Source organism: Boleophthalmus pectinirostris, unplaced genomic scaffold (genome assembly GCF_026225935.1).
Source record: "Boleophthalmus pectinirostris isolate CB_2022bp ecotype Guang Dong unplaced genomic scaffold, ASM2622593v1 HiC_scaffold_15, whole genome shotgun sequence".
Classification (NCBI taxonomy): Eukaryota; Metazoa; Chordata; class Actinopteri; order Gobiiformes; family Gobiidae; genus Boleophthalmus; species Boleophthalmus pectinirostris.
The window spans coordinates 2,229,565-2,248,340 of NW_026571070.1; the positions used below are offsets into that span (position 1 = coordinate 2,229,565).

Below are 18,776 nucleotides of genomic sequence, written 5' to 3' on the forward strand. Positions count from 1 at the left end.
GAGCAGTGACTCCTGGTTTCATCTTGAACACAGAGAATTCACACACTCTTCTCTTTCTGCAGGAAAACACTCAGATGTGTGGAAAATTATAGCCGCTGTTCTAATTCCAATCGTATTAGTCCAGATGATCATCATCATTGTTCTCGTCTGTTGGAAACGTATCTGTGTGAGTAGATCTAGAGTCAGATCCAGTTTGTTTGTGTTGTTCTGTCAGGACCAGAGCAGTTGAACCCTGGCGTTCTCTTTGAAAAGCATCTGGAGCCTCGTCACAGAAAATTACCTTCAAGTTTGTGAAGGACCAATCACAGTCATTTATCTGCAACATGTGAGCTGCTGTAAACGCAGGAACAAGCCTCCTCAGATATCTCTGTTTCATGGAGTGAGACTTTAGAACACCTTATTGTCTTATTAAGGCCTTATGAACCTGGTGTTCCTGTTTCTTTGTCTCCTGATGATCTGAAGCTCTGTCTGTGGCTCAGTTCTCTGTGTCATTTTTCAGACATTTTAAAATCACTTCAGTCTCATCCAACAAAAGCATCAAAACAAACGTTACACTTTTGTACAGCGGGAGAGTGTGGATGGACTAGTTTCATTGGTCTGTCAGGAGTTGCTTTGATGGATGAGAAGATCTTAGAGTCTGAATCTATTAAGAACTATAATCTCTGCACAGTACACGCCTTAAAATATCCAGAGCAGAGCCAGAGGAGCAGACAGGATCTTAAATTACAAGATAAAAATATTCAATTGGCAAATGACAATAATATTCAGATCTTGTCAAAATATTCAGTTTATAGTATTTGACAGTATAATTGTATAAGTTTAGAGAAGTAAAGAGGAGGTATAATGAACACAACAAATGTACATAATCTCAGGGGGGTGATCATCTCTAACTGAGCTGCTCACACAAACTGAATGTGTGTTTTATCTCTGCAGGAAACTGAATCCAGACCCGAGACTCGTATTGAACTGTGAGTATCTCCGTTGTACAGACACATTGGAGTCGAGGAGCTGTGCACTGACTTTAAGTGTTTGTCTTTATTTACAGTCAGAACATAAATGAACAACAGCCACTGAACCCAGACTCATCAGAAGTGCCTGAACATGACGAGAGTGAGGAAGGGCATCTGACGCAAAACCAAAGTGACCAGTGAAACGTGCAAACATTTGAAGGTGTTTGGAGACAGTGGTGAACTCAGAGGAACAAGCCAAGAAGAACTTAACAACAGTTTAACTCTTCCAGACCAAAGGGGATTTTTAGAACATTTGTTCTCACCTGGATTTTTTTTCTTAATTTTGCTTTTAAAAATTACTTCTCCAAACCTGAAAACTTGAAGGTCATTGACTTGGGACTTGACTCAGACTTGAACCCTTTGACTTGAGAAGACTTGATGCTTCTCCTAAAATATATGTTTTTATAAAATACTTTTCTCTTTACAGTTGATAAATGTGGTGCTGAATTTTACAAGAAAAAACTGGAACATGTCCCTCCCACTTCTGTTTGTTACTATGGCAACAGTAACTGAAGTACTGAGATACTCAAAAGTACTGCAGTAATACACAGTATTATACAGTAATACACAGTATTATACAGTAATATACAGTATTATACAGTAATACAGTACATACAGTACAGTACAAGTACATACATACATATATAAAAATACTATGACTTTTTCAGTACAATTTAGTTTAAAAATCATATAAATTGTAAAAATCTAAACTATATTTGGTCCTTTGGTTTAAAGACTTGAAATGACTTGAAGCTCAAAACAGATGACTTGGACTTGACTTGGACTTATGGACCAGTGACTCGAGACTCGACTTGGACTTGCCTGTGTTTGACTTGGGACTTGACTTGGACTTGAGGTCAAAGACTCGGTGCCACATCTGGAGTCACCATTCGACTTCTTCAAACTTCTTCCTTCTCCTCGATCCTCATTTTTCAGCTGTCAATCAAACGTGTCATATGAAGTGAGAAGCACAGAGTGAAGGAGCGAACCTGAGGAGGCTTCAGGAGCTTCAGGAGCTTCAGGAGCTTCAGGAGCTTCAGGAGCTTCAGGAGCTTCAGGAGCTTCAGGAGCTTCAGGAGCAGACGTGTGGGAAATATTATGTGTTGGTCATGCTAATTCACCCAATATTATGGACTTTGGAATGACAACAGGGTGGAAAACACGTATGACTATGTATAGGTCTATATAACATGTTTTTCTGGACTTTGAGATGCCACGAAGCAGAAAAACTGACATATGTGGACCCCGTGGCATGTTCCCACCCATGATAAGGTGCACTGGGTCAGCAGTATTGTTCATTTTCTTGCTGTATATGCTAAATCAACAAGTTAATGTTTTGTCAAGATGTAGTATAAAGCTACCCCTGATTTTGAGTTGGTCAGAGGCGTCGTTCCGGGGCGGCAGTTGTACTTGGTAATCAACTTGAATCTCTCTCAATGGAAATGCTGAAATAAAGTGGCCTGTTCTCTCGGATTCTCCATCTCCTGTGCTTCTTTTTAGGACACGCATTGAACCTTCCGAAAAAACCCGCAGACGCCACAGGAAAGAATCAAACTTTATTGTTGTGAGTGAAGAGTTTAGATCCTCTGTCCTCCCCGTGTCTCCTCTGTGAGAATCGAGGAGAAGGAAACGAGGAAAGAGAAACGAGACGCTCTGATTCTGATGGTGCTGTAGATCTGTGTCACATTTGTCTTGATGTTGTTGATAAATTATAATATATAACATTTCTGATGAATTTGTACATTTTAGAAGATGCTGAGAACAATGAATTTGAATATTTTTAGAAGATAATGTTGAACTGAACATGTTTTATTTATGAAAAGTAGAATGAACGCTGTTTGACTGTTTTAAATGTTTCATGATGAACTTTATTGTGGATGTTGATGTCATGTTGTTGTCAGAGATGCTGTAATGTCAATAGTTTATTTCATGTGTGTTGTTCTGCCTGAGGTCTGCACATGGAAATGCAGCTAAATCTGGCACAGAGCATCTTTTCTCTGTCAGATTAATGTTTTCTGTGCACTGTCAGTGTTTTAAATAAATAAGAAGTAACAGAATTATGACTTGAGTTAAACTTTTGGCTCCTCTGTCCTCACTGTAAACCTGAATAAGTTACAAGAACTCATTCATTCATTTCATGGTGTAAAGTCACTAACACTAAATATTTAAACTGAACTGAACTGAGGCCAATGTAGATGTTTCAATATATGATGTGTCCAACAGAGGGCGTCACCTCCAACAATCTAAGTCAGGGGTGTCCAAACTTTTTTCATCAAGGGCCACATATCTAAACACAGATGAAGCAGAGAGCCGATCGAGGGCTGTAAACTGGTGCTCAATACCATGAATAATTAAAATATGTGCAGGTTTAACAGGTTAGAATGAGCCATCATCTTTATTCATGCTAAGATCCTTAAAACCACACAGTAAACATTAAATATTCACTTTATCAAGGTAGATTTTCAAAAACTTGCAGTAAAAAGTAAAATTTTAATTGATACATGGTAACTTGGACCAATTCACCTGGAAGCCTGAGGGCCAAGAAAAATTTGTCTGAGTGCCGCATTTGGCCCACGGGCCATAGTTTGGACATGCCTGATCTAAGTGAACTAGTCGAGCCGCTCTGTCAGGTGATATGAGGAGTTTGTATGTTTATATGTTTAGACTTTCACATTATACCAAGGTGAAGCAGGACAATGATCCAGAACAACGGGACACACGCCTCCATGAAGTTCAGTATTTTTGCGTGTTTAAAATGTTTCCATCTGCTCCTCTGCTGTTTCTTGGGATCTTTTTGTTTTTTATCATTTTTACCATATTGTGCCTTTGGAGGTGAGTTAAATCTTTTCTCAGGTGAACACTTGACTTTAGACTTTAGACTTTACTAGACTCTGCAGACGCTGCAACTTTAAATCAGTGTTAAGAAAAGTCCTGTTTGTGTTTTTAAGTCTTGTGTTTATAATAATATTTAATATTTAAAATTGTTTGGATCAGATTCATGCGGCTCTTTTACCACAACAGAACCAAAGTTAAAGCTGCAGTGTTTTCTTGAAGTCTTTCACTTGTGTTTATGTTTTAATGTTTTAATTTGTCAGTTTGGTGCATTAGTGCTGTGCACTCTTTTTATAAACTACTGTAAATGGAACATAAACTGAACTGAACAATCACATTTTGTTTCTGTTGTTTTGTGGAAGTGTGATGTAAAATTAGATTGTTTAAAGAGGTCATCTAGTGTCAATATTAACACTGTAGTTTTATTATCTTTGTATATTCTCGTTTTATTATGAAGTTACTATTTTAGACTGTAATTTAAAAGAAGAGAATCCATTCAAAATCCATTTTTACACATGTGCAAAACAGTTTTATATATCTCGATACACGGGTCACGATATCCATTTGATTTCGATTTTATGTTTTAAGACTCAAAAAAAAAAGTAATTTTTTTCTGCTAATGAGTGTAATATAATAAACACTGTGATGTTAATGAAACACAACACACACTCGTGCACAGCTGGAGTTTATGTGAAGTGTTTTAGTTCATTTGGTTAAATAATTTACAGTTCAGAATTTTGATTCAGTGAAAATAAGAAAAGAGTTTCTCAGACTGTTTATCTCTTATAATAAACCAGTGGACACTTCACACAGACTGTAGAGACACTGTCACACTTTTACTTCTTTGATGAGGATTTGATGATTTCTTTTCCTCCTGAGTCTCACTGCGTCACAAACCTGAGTCGGTTCTGCACTGCCCCCAGCAGAGACAGTACGAGGCTCCTCCCACACTGCCCCCAGCAGAGACAGTACGAGACTCCTCCCACACTGCCCCCAGCAGAGACAGTACGAGACTCCTCCCACACTGCCCCCCAGCAGAGACAGTACGAGGCTCCTCCCACACTGCCCCAGCAGAGACAGTACGAGACTCCTCCCACACTGCCCCCAGCAGAGACAGTACGAGACTCCTCCCACACTGCCCCAGCAGAGTCCCCACAGCCCAGCAGAGACAGTACGAGGCTCCTCCCACACTGCCCCAGCAGAGACAGTACGAGACTCCTCCCACACTGCCCCCAGCAGAGACAGTACGAGACTCCTCCCACACTGCCCCCCAGCAGAGACAGTACGAGGCTCCTCCCACACTGCCCCCCAGCAGAGACAGTACGAGACTCCTCCCACACTGCCCCAGCAGAGACAGTACGAGGCTCCTCCCACACTGCCCCAGCAGAGACAGTACGAGGCTCCTCCCACACTGCCCCAGCAGAGACAGTACGAGGCTCCTCCCACACTGCCCCCAGCAGAGACAGTACGAGGCTCCTCCCACACTGCCCCAGCAGAGACAGTACGAGACTCCTCCCACACTGCCCCAGCAGAGACAGTACGAGGCTCCTCCCACACTGCCCCAGCAGAGACAGTACGAGACTCCTCCCACACTGCCCCAGCAGAGACAGTACGAGGCTCCTCCCACACTGCCCCAGCAGAGACAGTACGAGGCTCCTCCCACACTGCCCAGCAGAGACAGTACGAGGCTCCTCCCACACTGCCCCAGCAGAGACAGTACGAGGCTCCTCCCACACTGCCCCAGCAGAGACAGTACGAGGCTCCTCCCACACTGCCCCAGCAGAGACAGTACGAGGCTCCTCCCACACTGCCCCCAGCAGAGACAGTACGAGGCTCCTCCCACACTGCCCCCAGCAGAGACAGTACGAGGCTCCTCCCACACTGCCCCCTCTGTGCTCTCAAATCTTCTCTTAAAACATGTTTGGCAGTGTTTGTTAATGTGCATTGGGTCTTTATGGTAACTGCTGAAAATTCCACCATTGATGTACATGCAGAACACCCCCAGCATGACACCAGTGCAACACATCAATAGACAAATGAACATCAAATTAAAACAAAAATGAAAAGTGTGTGACTGTTTAAAAAGAGAAAATTCTGGTTGATTTATTGATTTATTTAAACCTGGTGCAGTAAAAATAATAAACTTGTGTTTTTCAGGTGATGCAGAAGTGTCCTGTGTTCTTCTGGAGACCTGTGTTCTGCCCTGCAGCTTTGAGTCTGGACCAGAACCTGTGATTAACTGGGTAAAGACCCCAGAAGATCTTCCAGTTCCACAGTTACTTTCACGGTCAGAACCAGAACCAGCACCAGAACCAGATCTTTACAGACCGGACCTCTCTGTTTGAGGAGGAACTGTCCACAGGAAACGCATCACTGCGACTCTCAGGGGTCAAAGTTCAGGATGAAGTGAAAATACGAGTGTGTCACCAACACATTGACCACAGTCACCAGAGTAAAATATGTCACTGTGAGAGTGGAAGGTGAGACCAGAGTAACTGCTTCATGTTCTTCATGTTCCTCATGTTCCTCATGTTCCTCATGTTCCTCATGTTCATGTTCCTCATGTTCTTCATGTTCTTCATGTTCCTCATGTTCTTCATGTTCTTCATGTTCCTCATGTTCTTCATGTTCTTCATGTTCTTCATGTTCTTGTTCTTCATGTTCCTCTCTCTGTAGCTCATGTTCAGCTCCAGTGTCTCTGCAGCAGCAGGGGCAGGAGCTCCTCTGTAGATCTGAGGGAGTCTACCCCAAACCCTCAGTGTCCTGGAGCCCTCCCTCCTCTGCAGCTCTTACCACGGTGACCCCCTCAGAGGGCGGAGTGTGGTCTGTGCACAGCTCTGTGTCTCTGCCTCACAGCCCTCCACATCAATACAGCTGTAATGTGAGCAACAGCAGGGGCAGCTGGAGGAGCGCCACCTACAGGAGGAACAGTGTCATTTATTATCAGAGGTTTGTGTTTAGGATCCTTTACAAAGAGTCCTGACTTATTTTAATATTTGTACTTGATCCTTTTGTTTTGTTGTTTTAGTTGTTTCAGACTATGTGATAATCTCCTGCACTGAACCCTCTGCTCCAGTGAAGAGTCTCATTTGGAGGTTCAACCAGAATCAGATCATTCTGAGTCGGTCTGGACCAGTGCTGTTCTACACTAAGTCCTGGAGACAGTTTGTTGTTAGAGTCACAAAGTCCAACAGTCTGGTCCTGAAGCGTCTGACCACAGAGCAGCTGGGCCTGTTCTCCTGTGAACTCAAGACTGAACAGGAGAACTTTATTATCCTCACTGAACTGAGTAAGTGTGATCTGAAGCTCTGTCTGTGTTTAAGCATCAAAACAAACGTTACACTTTTGTACAGCGGGAGAGTGTGGATGGACTAGTTTCATTCGTCTGTCAGGAGGCGCTTTGATGGATGAGAAGAGCTTAGAGTCTGAAACTATTAAGAACTAGAAAAGCAGTCAGAGAGCGCAGACCTCTGCCAAGGACTACAGTCCCCCTCATATTAGTGAATTTTCCTGTTGTATATTTGTTCTGAAAGTGAAATGTCAGTGGGAGTGTGACCTCAGAACATTCTAGAGTCTGAAACCCTCCAGTAGATGAGTTCTCCTGCTCTACACTGCAGAGTTTTATTGTTTCATATTATTGAGAATATTGTTTCACTGTTACTCACTTTGAATCATATTTGGAGCATGTTTCTGTTACGTTTCAGTTTTCAATGATCATGTGTGATTTTTGAATGACAAGTGTCATCCAAAGAAAAAGTCCTGGTTCAGTCCTGTTTTAGTCCTGGTTTAGTTCTGGTTTAGTTCTGGTTTAGTTCTGGTTTAGTTCTGGTTTAGTCCTGGTTTAGTTCTGGTTTAGTCCTGGTTTCCTGTCAGTGTTTATGAGAACAACATTTCCTTTTGTTGGATGTGTCTCTGTAAATATGTGAGTATAAATAATATTCACATTAGAGACTTTAGTCTCATCTGTGTTTCACTTTGGTCACTTCCTTTTGAGAGCCTCAGTTTCCTTTGTTTTTACGTATTTATTTAATCTTTAAATGTACAGATGTGACATTATAAAAGGTGATGTTTCATGTGCTTTTTGCTCTGGTTAAACAGATGTGGCTCAGTTTATATTACATCTGCAGTTGTGTGTCTCACATGGACTGAAATAAACAAAATGGTGCAAATAAAACAGTGAGTCCTGTTCTGTTCTGTTCTGTTCTGTTCTGTTCTGTTCTGTTCTGTTCTGTCATCTTGAGCTGATCTGTTCATTCTGACTCTCATTCCTTCAGTTTTCTCTCTGTTAGTTTGAATTATATTAAATTGTATTTTATGTGTAATTAATAGAATGTATTTGTTTCATTTTGATCACTTTCCCTGGACAAAGACTTCTACAAATGTGGGAAGTGCTCAGTTAAAATACTTAAATTTATAAAAGTACTTTTCTAGCTGCATACTTTTACTGGAGTAATATTTTCATTAACAGTAAAAGCTTTCACATCACATTCACTTTTAATTTTAAATCAGATCCTCTTTAAGTTACTCTCACTTGAGTAGTACTTTTCCCAAATACTTTTGACTTCTACTTGAGTAATATTATTTTGAAGTGACTCTTTCTTGACAGTTTTGACTCTAGCTGCTCTACAGTCGACTGTGAGTGGTTTAAGAGGATGAAACAGTTTGCAGTGGTCCAAAGTTCTTCCTCACTTTCCTTATGAATATCCTGATTATTTACAGCAGTAAGTGCTTTTCACAACTTTCAGAGATGAGAAGTTTACAGTCATAGTAACAACTAGCATGCTAATGTAGTAATACATGATTTAAATATGCTGAAAGGGTTAAAAACAGCTCCCACTGAGTAATGCATTTCATATTTTTTCTATTTTATTTATGTTTTAAATATGACATTGTCTGGAGTCAGAAAACGGCCTTTAAAACAGAATAACCCTGCAGTCCTGTGATGCACAGAACCAAACATCTGTCCCTTTTGTTCCTTTCTCATGTTGGTAAAAAGTCATTTGTGTCACATCCAAACAGTCCTGGTGTTGAGATTAAACCTTTCATATGTTTCTGTGTAAATGTGAACACTGAGTGTGTTTACATGCACATTAGTATCCCGGTTATTCTCCATATCCCGGTTCTGTCAGTGTTCGTGTTACTGTGTTTACATGAGCTCTGAGAAACCAGGACACTCGTATCCCTGTGTACATGATCAAATGGAATATCCCGGTTTCTTGACATAATCTTACAAATGTGCGAGCACAAAAATTAACTTAAATCAATTTAATAAACCAGGAAAAATACAAACCGTGAGCTCCTTTAGCGTCGGGAGGTTTAACCAGCGTAAGGAGCTGTGAGATCTTCCCACAATCCACTGCACACATCAAACCCAACAGATTCTTCATTAAAATCTTCTGCATAAATAAACTCAACTTTACAACATATAAACCAGAACCACTATACAGCCACATCAGCCCGTTTGATCAGATCATTCAGCTTTGATCACATTTGTTTATGTTTTACAGGAACGAAACTTAAGACCACATGGCTAATTTGCATAAACTGTTAGCGGTGATAAAAACAGCTCCCTACTTGTGCCGCTGATGAGATCAGTTTTTTTTTTTTTTGGACTAAAAGACACGACTCAGTGGATTATGTGTGTTCTTTTTGTGACAGAAGAGGTGCTGATGATTGTGAGTCTGTTCTGTGTAGGAGATAGTTCATGTTTTAGCTTTTCAGTGATCATAACCATGCAGGTCATACGAGTGCAGATTGTACGTGTGCAGGTTTAGAGCAGCTCTTTATTTATGTCGGTCTCTTTATTTATGTCGGTCACTTTATTTATGTCGGTCTCTTTATTATGTCGGTCACTTTATTTATGTCACTTCTGTTGTGGTAAAAAGACTGGAAAGTGTTTGTCTTTTGGACACATGTGACTCAACTTTATGTTGCAGTAACTGGGATACTGCGTTTACATGCCACAGTATCAATGTTACTATCGGAATAAACCAGCTACAGTAACCTGGTTTCTAATAACCGGGATACTGCGTTTACATGCACCATGAAGAAACCGGGATACTCAAAAAACCCGATCATAACCGGGACACTGATGTTCACGTAAACGCACTCACTGTTGAACTGACGATGTGAGTAAAACACATCGCGGGCACAGGCTCGCGCGGGCGGATGTTCACTTCATTATTAGACACTGTGAGCTGTTCATAAATATGTCTGAGCATTTATTTAGTACATTTTTGTAAAGTTTGAGCACAGGATGTTCATGTTAAAGTTACTGCGGTCACGGGCTGGACGCCATTTTGAGTTTGAACTGAGCTAAAGCTAAAGCTAAAGTTAGTACAGAAATAATGTTACAGTTTTGTTTTTAATAAATATGAAATGTAAAACTTGTAACATGTTTTTAATTACATCTGAAAGTGAAATATACAATGAAAATGCTGTACAATAAGTTTATGTAACAACATGGAAACTTATTTGTTAAAGCAGAAGTATTAGATAATAAGTAATAGTATTAGATAATAGATAATAGGTAATATTTATAGAGAATAAGTCATAGTAATAATATTAGATAATAAGTAATAGTAATAGTTTTAGATAATAGGTAATAGTAATAGATAGGTACAGATCCATGTGGCATCTTGTGAGTGAAACAAGAGCAAAATTCTGATTGAAAACGATGTGAAAACGGACAGAAAATGCATTGATTTAAGTGTTAAAATGGACATAATGGTGTATCTGTGGTCACATTTGCTGGGTTTTAGATGATTTCACTACATTCTACAGGCCAATATTATTTCATACACATGGGGGGCAGGTGAAATTAATATTGTTCAGCTGCAGATTTTTGTTGTAATGCAGCAGAGTCTTAGAAATATATTTGTGAATTTACCTTTCCAATATTTCATGGCAAATTCAGTGAAAGCAACAGGAAAAACTGTCTCCTGCCCCCGTCTGGAAGTTTAACACCATCACATTCTAGAATCTGAAAAACACCAATAATACAGGACTGTCACTCTGAATTATGAAAATAAATATTCATCCAAAAACACTGCACTGCTCTATATTTTATGCAGAATTAAAGTGTTTGTGTGTCAAAACACCGTATGGACACAAAATTTGATTACTTTAAAAGAAGAATATACAACCTAATTTTGTATTTTTTCTAGTTGACATTAGATTTGGTAGAACCTGGACATCAGATGAAGTGTAAATGCAAAAAAATCTAACAATTATCAAAGTATTAAAGGGAAAAATATTATTGAAAGTAAAGAATTACTCGAAACAAATCTGCTGCAACTGGACATTCTTTACTGCAGGTTACCATGGCGACAATCTCTCTAATTCCTTATTTATATCTCAATAATAATAATATGTAAAAATAAAAAAACATAAATGCCTAAATTATAAAGAAACAAAATAAAACAGAATTAAAAATAAATAAGTTGAAGATTTTGTTGTATAAAATCATAATACCAATAAACTATTACTTCATATAACGTCAACAAGAAAAACTGGACTTATTTAGTTTATCCCCGTGCTAACTTGTGTTTTGACTAACTATATAACAAACATTTCAGAGGCCAAAGTAGATTTTTCAACATATGATGCTGTGAGGCAGAGGTCGCACACCTCAAAGAATCGAGATGAACTAGTAGAACCAGGTGACAGGTACGAGGAAATAAAAGTGTGATATATTTAGCCAATATTTATAGCCAGGTCAAGTATGACAAGGATCCAAAAACAACAGGACACACGCATCTGTGTTCAGGATTTTTGCATCTATAAAATGTCTCCATCCGCTCCTCTGCTGTTTCTTGGGACCTTGTTTTTTTCTTTTTTACCACATTGTGCGTTTGAAGGTGAGTTAAATTTTCATTTTCATTCATTTGGCTGCAGCAGCACATCAGCTGAACCAGGAGGACATACAGACCCCAGCAGTAGACCCTGGGAAAAGATAAATAACTAATACTAATAATATATACATATTTATTTAGACTTAATTAATCAACATTACATCAGTTAGTAACAAAGTTTAGTGAGACTACTCCAAACAAAAGTGAACGTTTCCATCGCATTTTGTTTCTGTCCTTTTGGGGAAGATTTTATTTTTGGAGTTGTGCTCACTTTTTGAGACTTGGATTGATTCTTTGCAGCCGATTCTCACGATCTGAGCGACGCTTTTAGTCGTTTTTGACATATTTACGTAGAGAAAACTTTTGTGGAAAGTAACGGGCAACTTCACTCAACTCATCAAATCCTCCCAAAATAATCCCACAAATGACTTTAAATTGCACTCAACAGTAAATTCAAACATCAGGAAGAAAGACGAGGTTAAAGATCACTAATCTGTCCGTCGTACACGTCCATAGTCCCTCTCCTCCAATGCTGTGGTTGTATTTTAGGGCCAAAGAAGAACTTTGGCCTTTTCCTTTTATTTTATTATTATTTAATTTAGAAGATTCAGAGTGAGAACATAATTTAAATTTCTCATATGTTCATATGGAAATTTGACAATCAACTTTTTGAATTTGATTATCAGATTTCCGTCTTGTCTAAAATCATCCCCACTGTACCTGTAGCTCATTTGTTTAGTTTTGCATATTTATGCAGCTAAAAGTTCTGAAGTTGTAGAGTGGACAACTGCTGTCAGTGTTTAAACCATTAGTGTGTATGAGAATATGAGATACATATGAGAAAACTCTAGAATTCTACTAACATGTGAGGAGCTGCTGTGAGGACACACACTTTACTCTGGGAGGTTTGAAAAGTTCAGGACCAAAAATGCACCACAGGCTCCGGAAAATGTGAGCAAATCCAGTTTTATTTTATTTTTCAGACCATCTTAAAACTTTTTTGTGCTAATGTGGGCATTATGTCTCCATGGTAACCACAGAACATTCCACCACAGATATACATGCAGATAATACTCCCTACAACTGTACAACAACTCACCCTTATGTAACAGATAATACTCCCTACAACTGTACAACAACTCACCCTTATGTAACAGATAATACTCCCTACAACTGTACAACAACTCACCCTTATGTGAACAGATAATACTCCCTACAACTGTACAACAACTCACCCTTATGGAACAGATAATACTCCCTACAACTGTACAACAACTCACCCTTATGTAACAGATAATACTCCCTACAACTGTACAACAACTCACCCTTATGTAACAGATAATACTCCCTACAACTGTACAACTCACCCTTATGTAACAGATAATACTCCCTACAACTGTAAAACTCACCCTTATGTAACAGATAATACTCCCTACAACTGTACAACAACTCACCCTTATGTAACAGATAATACTCCCTACAACTGTACAACAACTCACCCTTATGTAACAGATAATACTCCCTACAACTGTACAACTCACCCTTATGGAACAGATAATACTCCCTACAACTGTACAACAACTCACCCTTATGTAACAGATAATACTCCCTACAACTGTAAACTCACCCTTATGTAACAGATAATACTCTGTCCTGTCAATCATCACATCATCTTTGATTTTCCTCACATTTATATAATTATGTCTTATTTGACACTTGACTCTTTCTATTTTTGCATCTTATTTCTTAGAATTTATTATTACTATTTCTCTTTGTTATTATATTATATTGTGATGTGTGAGCCTCTGTGTCCAAAGTTTGTCTAAGTCTAACTGTGAGACTTAAAGAAATGAAAGTGTGTGACTGTTTAGATTGAGTAAATTCTAGTTGATTTATTGATTTATTTAAACCTGGTGCAGTAAAAATAATAAACTTGTGTTTTTCAGGTGATGCAGAAGTGTCCTGTGTTCTTCTGGAGACCTGTGTTCTGCCCTGCAGCTTTGAGTCTGGACCAGAACCTGTGATCCTCTGGTTAAAGACCCCAGAAGATCTTCCAGTCCACAGTTACTTTCACGGTCAGAACCAGAACCAGCACCAGCACAAGAACTTTAGAGGTCGGACCTCTCTGTTTGAGGAGGAACTGTCCACAGGAAACGCATCACTGCGGCTCTCAGGGGTCAAAGTTCAGGATGAAGGAAAATACGAGTGTGTCACCAGCACATTGACCACAGTCACCAGAGGAAAATATGTCACTGTGAGAGTGGAAGGTGAGACCAGAGTAACTGCTTCATGTTCTTCATGTTCCTCATGTTCTTCATGTTCTTCATGTTCTCATGTTCCTCATGTTCCTCATGTTCTTCATGTTCTCATGTTCTCATGTTCTTCATGTTCTTCATGTTCTTCATGTTCTTCATGTTCCTCATGTTCCTCATGTTCCTCATGTTCTCATGTTCTTCATGTTCTCATGTTCTTCATGTTCTTCATGTTCCTCATGTTCTTCATGTTCTTCATGTTCCTCTCTCTGTAGCTCCAGCTCCAGTGTCTCTGCAGCAGCAGGGGCAGGAGCTCCTCTGTAGATCTGAGGGAGTCTACCCCAAACCCTCAGTGTCCTGGAGCCCTCCCTCCTCTGCAGCTCTTACCACGGTGACCCCCTCAGAGGGCGGAGTGTGGTCTGTGCACAGCTCTGTGTCTCTGCCTCACAGCCCTCCACATCAATACAGCTGTAATGTGAGCAACAGCAGGGGCAGCTGGAGGAGCGCCACCTACAGGAGGAACAGTGTCATTTATTATTACAGAGGTTTGTGTTTAGGATCAGTTATAAAGAGCTCTGTCTTATTTTAATATTTTTACTTGATCCTTTTGTTTTGTTGTTTTAGATGTTTCAGATTATGTGACAATCTCCTGCACTGAACCCTCTGCTCCAGTGAAGAGTCTCATTTGGAGGTTCAACCAGAATCAGATCATTCTGAGTCGGTCTGGACCAGAGTCGGTCTACACTGAGTCCTGGAGACAGTTTGTTGTTGGAGTCACAGAGTCCAACAGTCTGATCCTGAAGAATCTGACCAAAGAGCAGCTGGGCCTGTTCTCCTGTGAACTCAAGACTGAACAGGAGAACTTTATTATCCTCACTGAAGTCACTGAAGCAGAGACACAGACAGAGACAGGAGGTAAGTGTGAGCAGTGACTCCTGGTTTCATCTGAACACAAGGATTTCACACACTCTTCTCTTTCTACAGGAAAACTCTTATCTTTGTGGATAATTATAGTTGGTGCATTTGTACTGATGATAGTCCATGGTGGTCGTCAGTCTTCGCTGGCCTCCACCCTTCCACTTCAGACTTATCTAGCTCCTGAGCTGATCTCTTTTCAGGATTAACAAAATCCAACTTTGGGCTAAACATTTTTCTTCAAACAGAACCAAGGACTGAACCTTGACTGAACCAAACAAGGACTGAACTGGGACTAAACTGGAAAAAGAACAATTATGAAATATTTTTAATTTATTGCCCAACATTCCACTTTAATTCACATCATTGTTGGAGGAACTGCCAGTGCCACAAAATACTTGAGTCCACATGAGAATGATCTCCCAAACCAACTGAACCAAGTGGAGCTTCACACTGCAAACAGGAGGAAGATCCATCCATCATATAACAAGAAGGTAGGATCCATAGCAAAGGAGAAATTTAACTCTGTCACTGGATAAAAGTTTTTGATTGAAAACGTTTCACAGCTCATCCAAGCTGCTTGTTCAGTTCTGGTCAGACGCTGCTGGACAAACTTGTTTGGATGAGCTGCAAAACGTCTTTGATTAAAAACTTTGATCCAGTTGACAGAATTTCTCCTTTTCTGTCTGTGAGACATCAGAGGGAGAAGTGTTTAACACTTCATAATAAATCATTTACAGTAATGTGGAGATCAGAGATTTAACCCAAAACCTCTCACTGCATTTTACTTTTGAATGTTCTGTTCTGTAACTCTGTACAGGTGCACTTGAATGAGAAGATTGTTATTTTGTTCTTTTATGTCACTATACAAACACTTTTACACAACACACAGAGCTATGCACACACACGTTCACTGATTCATTCACTTTTTCTTTATTGAATACAAAACTCTGCAACTTAAACATGACCTAGTTGCTTGGTGACATCTACTGGTAGAAAACGGTGCAACACATTTAGGTTCATACATAACACATAACATTTGTGTCAATTAGGTCATGATTTTAAAATTTTAATATAATATTTAATAGGACACACACTTTCTCTTGCACTTTACTGTTCGCCTGTAGCCAGAACAACTTCATCCTACAGAAATATTCAAAGTTCTGATCATTTTGAAGATTTAATCTGCATTAATGACTGGACCACACACACACACACACACACACACACACACACACACACACACACACACACACACACACACACACACACACACACACACACACACACACACACACACACACACACACACACACACACACACACTTAATGTCACTTTTCTCTTGTTACTTTTGCTCTTCTGTTAATTTTCCTTTTTACAGAACTAGACTCTGTTTCTCTGTGGAATAACAGAAGTTTTACGTCTGTCCAGCCAGTTTACTTCAATATTCAACTGTTACTGAAAACTTTTTATACATGTGCACTTTTACATGAATCGAAATCCAGCTCAGTCAGAGTTAAAATTTCTGAATGAATGTTCTGTGTTTGCAGTTTGTTTGAAGAAAAATCTTTATATATTTTTTATTTATAACAGTTACTTTTTAATGTTTTCCAGCTGGACTTGTTTATGACCTTCACATGTTGATGTAAAACTAGAGTTTGTATTTACAGAAGTATTTTTAAAGCTGTTGATAACTTGGACATGAGCACAATGTTTCATTTCTCTGTAATGTTTAAACTGAAATTCCAAATAAATTCAGTTTCTGAAGTTGAGTCGAGTCGAGTCCACGTCATGGAGATGTCATTGTGTTGCCTGAAATGTTCCCCAGTGTGGCATTAAGTGTATCTATGTTTCATTTCAGCTCCGTCATAGTGTTAAGTCAGAGAGAGACTGAAGTTTGCGAACACATGAAAACACACACACACACACACACACACACACACACACACACACACACACACACACACACACACACACACACACACACACACACACACACTCTTTGTCTGCTATGGTGGTGTTTGCATTTGTGTTGTTCTGTATTGCACTTATTGTATCGTCCTGTCTAATGTCTGTTGCATGTTTATGTTGCAAAGGAACAAAAAAACTAACCCCAATAAAAACACATTTATCTGTGTCACATTATTAACTGCAGCGACAGCGCCCTCTGCTGGCGAACACAGACATGACACTGATGCTGGAGTTTTGTCCTGCCCTGAACTCCCCCATCAGCGGGACTGTGGAGGAGAGACACACATTTTCATGTCTCCGTTTCTTTTGGGCGTGTGGCTGAAGTCAACTACAGAGTGTGAAGTGTTTTTATGAAGAAGAAAACCAGGAAACTTCACCAAACATGCTGCAGTTTGGTTTATTTCTCCAGATAGTGATGTCTGTATTTAAATGTTGTTTTTTAAAAGGTAAGTCCCACACAACATTTTTTTTTATTCCGTCCGTGGAAAAACGGAAACGACTTAAATATGTAAGTGATTGTCCTGTTTTCTCTGTTCAGTCTGTTTGTGTTTGTGTCTCGTTAAAGTTCACGTGACTCTAGATTACAGGTGTTGTGTTTTCATGTGACTGTGGAGTAACGTTTATAACTTTGTTCTAGTTTAATATTTATGGAGATAAACGCAAATGTCACTTCTTTCTCTGTGTGTGAATCATTAATAAGACTTTTGTAATGGTCCCTGCAGTCTCAGGTTTATCACATTACTGTAGTTTAACTCATTTATTTTTAAAGTATGATGTTATTTTTCAGTTAAAACACACACACACACACACACACACACACAGGCTGCGTGTTTCTGATAAGTAAAAAACACTTTCGGTTTCACTGTGGATCTGTGATGTTCTGGTTCCATCTAGTGGTGCACACAGGTACTAACCCCAGACATGAAAACACTTTGACTCACACTCGTTTGGTTTGAACATGTTCACTTCTCTTTAAATATGATGAAAGTGAAAGGTCCAACACAAACCCACAGAAGAATAATTATGATTTTAAATAATGAAACAGATTTAGATTCAACCTGAAGGACACGAAGAGCTGCACAAATGTATTTTGTTTGTGAATCCAAAACCTGCTCCAGGACCCAGAGACACTGAAGGGTCAAATGCAGAGGACATTTGCCTCACTGGGGTTTCTGAGTGTGTCTCTGAGCTGGTTCACTGCAGAAGGACTCTGAGCGTCTCATGTCTTCTCCCTCAGACGCTGCTGTCTCCTGTGTTCTTCTGGAGACCTGTGTTCTGCCCTGCAGCTTTGAGTCCTGGACCAGAACCCTGTGATCTACTGGGTAAAAATCCCAGAAGATCTTCCAGTTCACAGTTTCTATCACGGTCAGAACCAGCCTCAGCACCAGAACCAGAACTTTAGAGGTCAGACCTCTCTGTATGAGGAGGAACTGTCCACAGGAAACGCATCACTGCGGCTCTCAGGGGTCAAAGTTCAGGATGAAGGAAGATACAAGTGTGTCACCAGCACATTGAACACAGTCACCAGCAGAGTAAAGTTTGTCACTGTGAGAGTGGAAGGTGAGACCAGAGTAACTGCTTCATGTTCTACATGTTCTTCATGTTCTACATGTTCTACATGTTCTACATGTTCTTCATGTTCTCTGAGCTCAGGACTTTTTTAACAGTTTGTTAAAAAAGCAATCAATCAATCAATCTAAAAACCACTTCAGCAACAAATACAAGGCCCACACATCAGTCTTAGAAGGTAGAAAAGTTGCTCTGAAAAGTTGATTTTGCATGAGATGGGCCATTTAAAAGCTGCATCATCTGCATTTCTTCATGTGTGCTACTCAACTCACTAAACCAGGACTAAACTAGGACTGAACCAGCACTAAACACAGTGGCTGAGACCAGGACATATGTGCTAGACAGACTAATGATAAAGCGTTACTCAAACATG

General features: G+C 39.6%; 1 protein-coding gene and 1 long non-coding RNA gene across 2 annotated transcripts in view; both read left to right on the forward strand.

Moving 5' to 3' along the window:
- Positions 1–14,883, forward strand: part of LOC129408175 (uncharacterized) — a gene marked incomplete at its 5' end in the record, with an annotated part of 15,778 nt that extends 895 nt beyond the window's left edge. Inside the window, 10 exons of the mRNA XM_055151220.1 lie at positions 934–968; positions 1,046–1,110; positions 1,980–2,096; positions 6,000–6,085; positions 6,135–6,322; positions 6,519–6,718; positions 6,871–7,131; positions 13,642–13,962; positions 14,223–14,492; positions 14,572–14,883. Of these exons, the coding sequence (XP_055007195.1) occupies positions 934–968; positions 1,046–1,110; positions 1,980–2,096; positions 6,000–6,085; positions 6,135–6,322; positions 6,519–6,718; positions 6,871–7,131; positions 13,642–13,962; positions 14,223–14,492; positions 14,572–14,879 (1,851 nt within the window). The remainder of the gene's footprint in view (positions 1–933; positions 969–1,045; positions 1,111–1,979; positions 2,097–5,999; positions 6,086–6,134; positions 6,323–6,518; positions 6,719–6,870; positions 7,132–13,641; positions 13,963–14,222; positions 14,493–14,571) is intronic.
- LOC129408162 (uncharacterized) lies at positions 61–1,422 on the forward strand. Its single transcript, XR_008631853.1, has 3 exons — positions 61–166; positions 934–968; positions 1,046–1,422. It is a non-coding gene; the product is annotated as an uncharacterized LOC129408162 (long non-coding RNA).
- Positions 14,884–18,776: the final 3,893 nt, after the last annotated feature.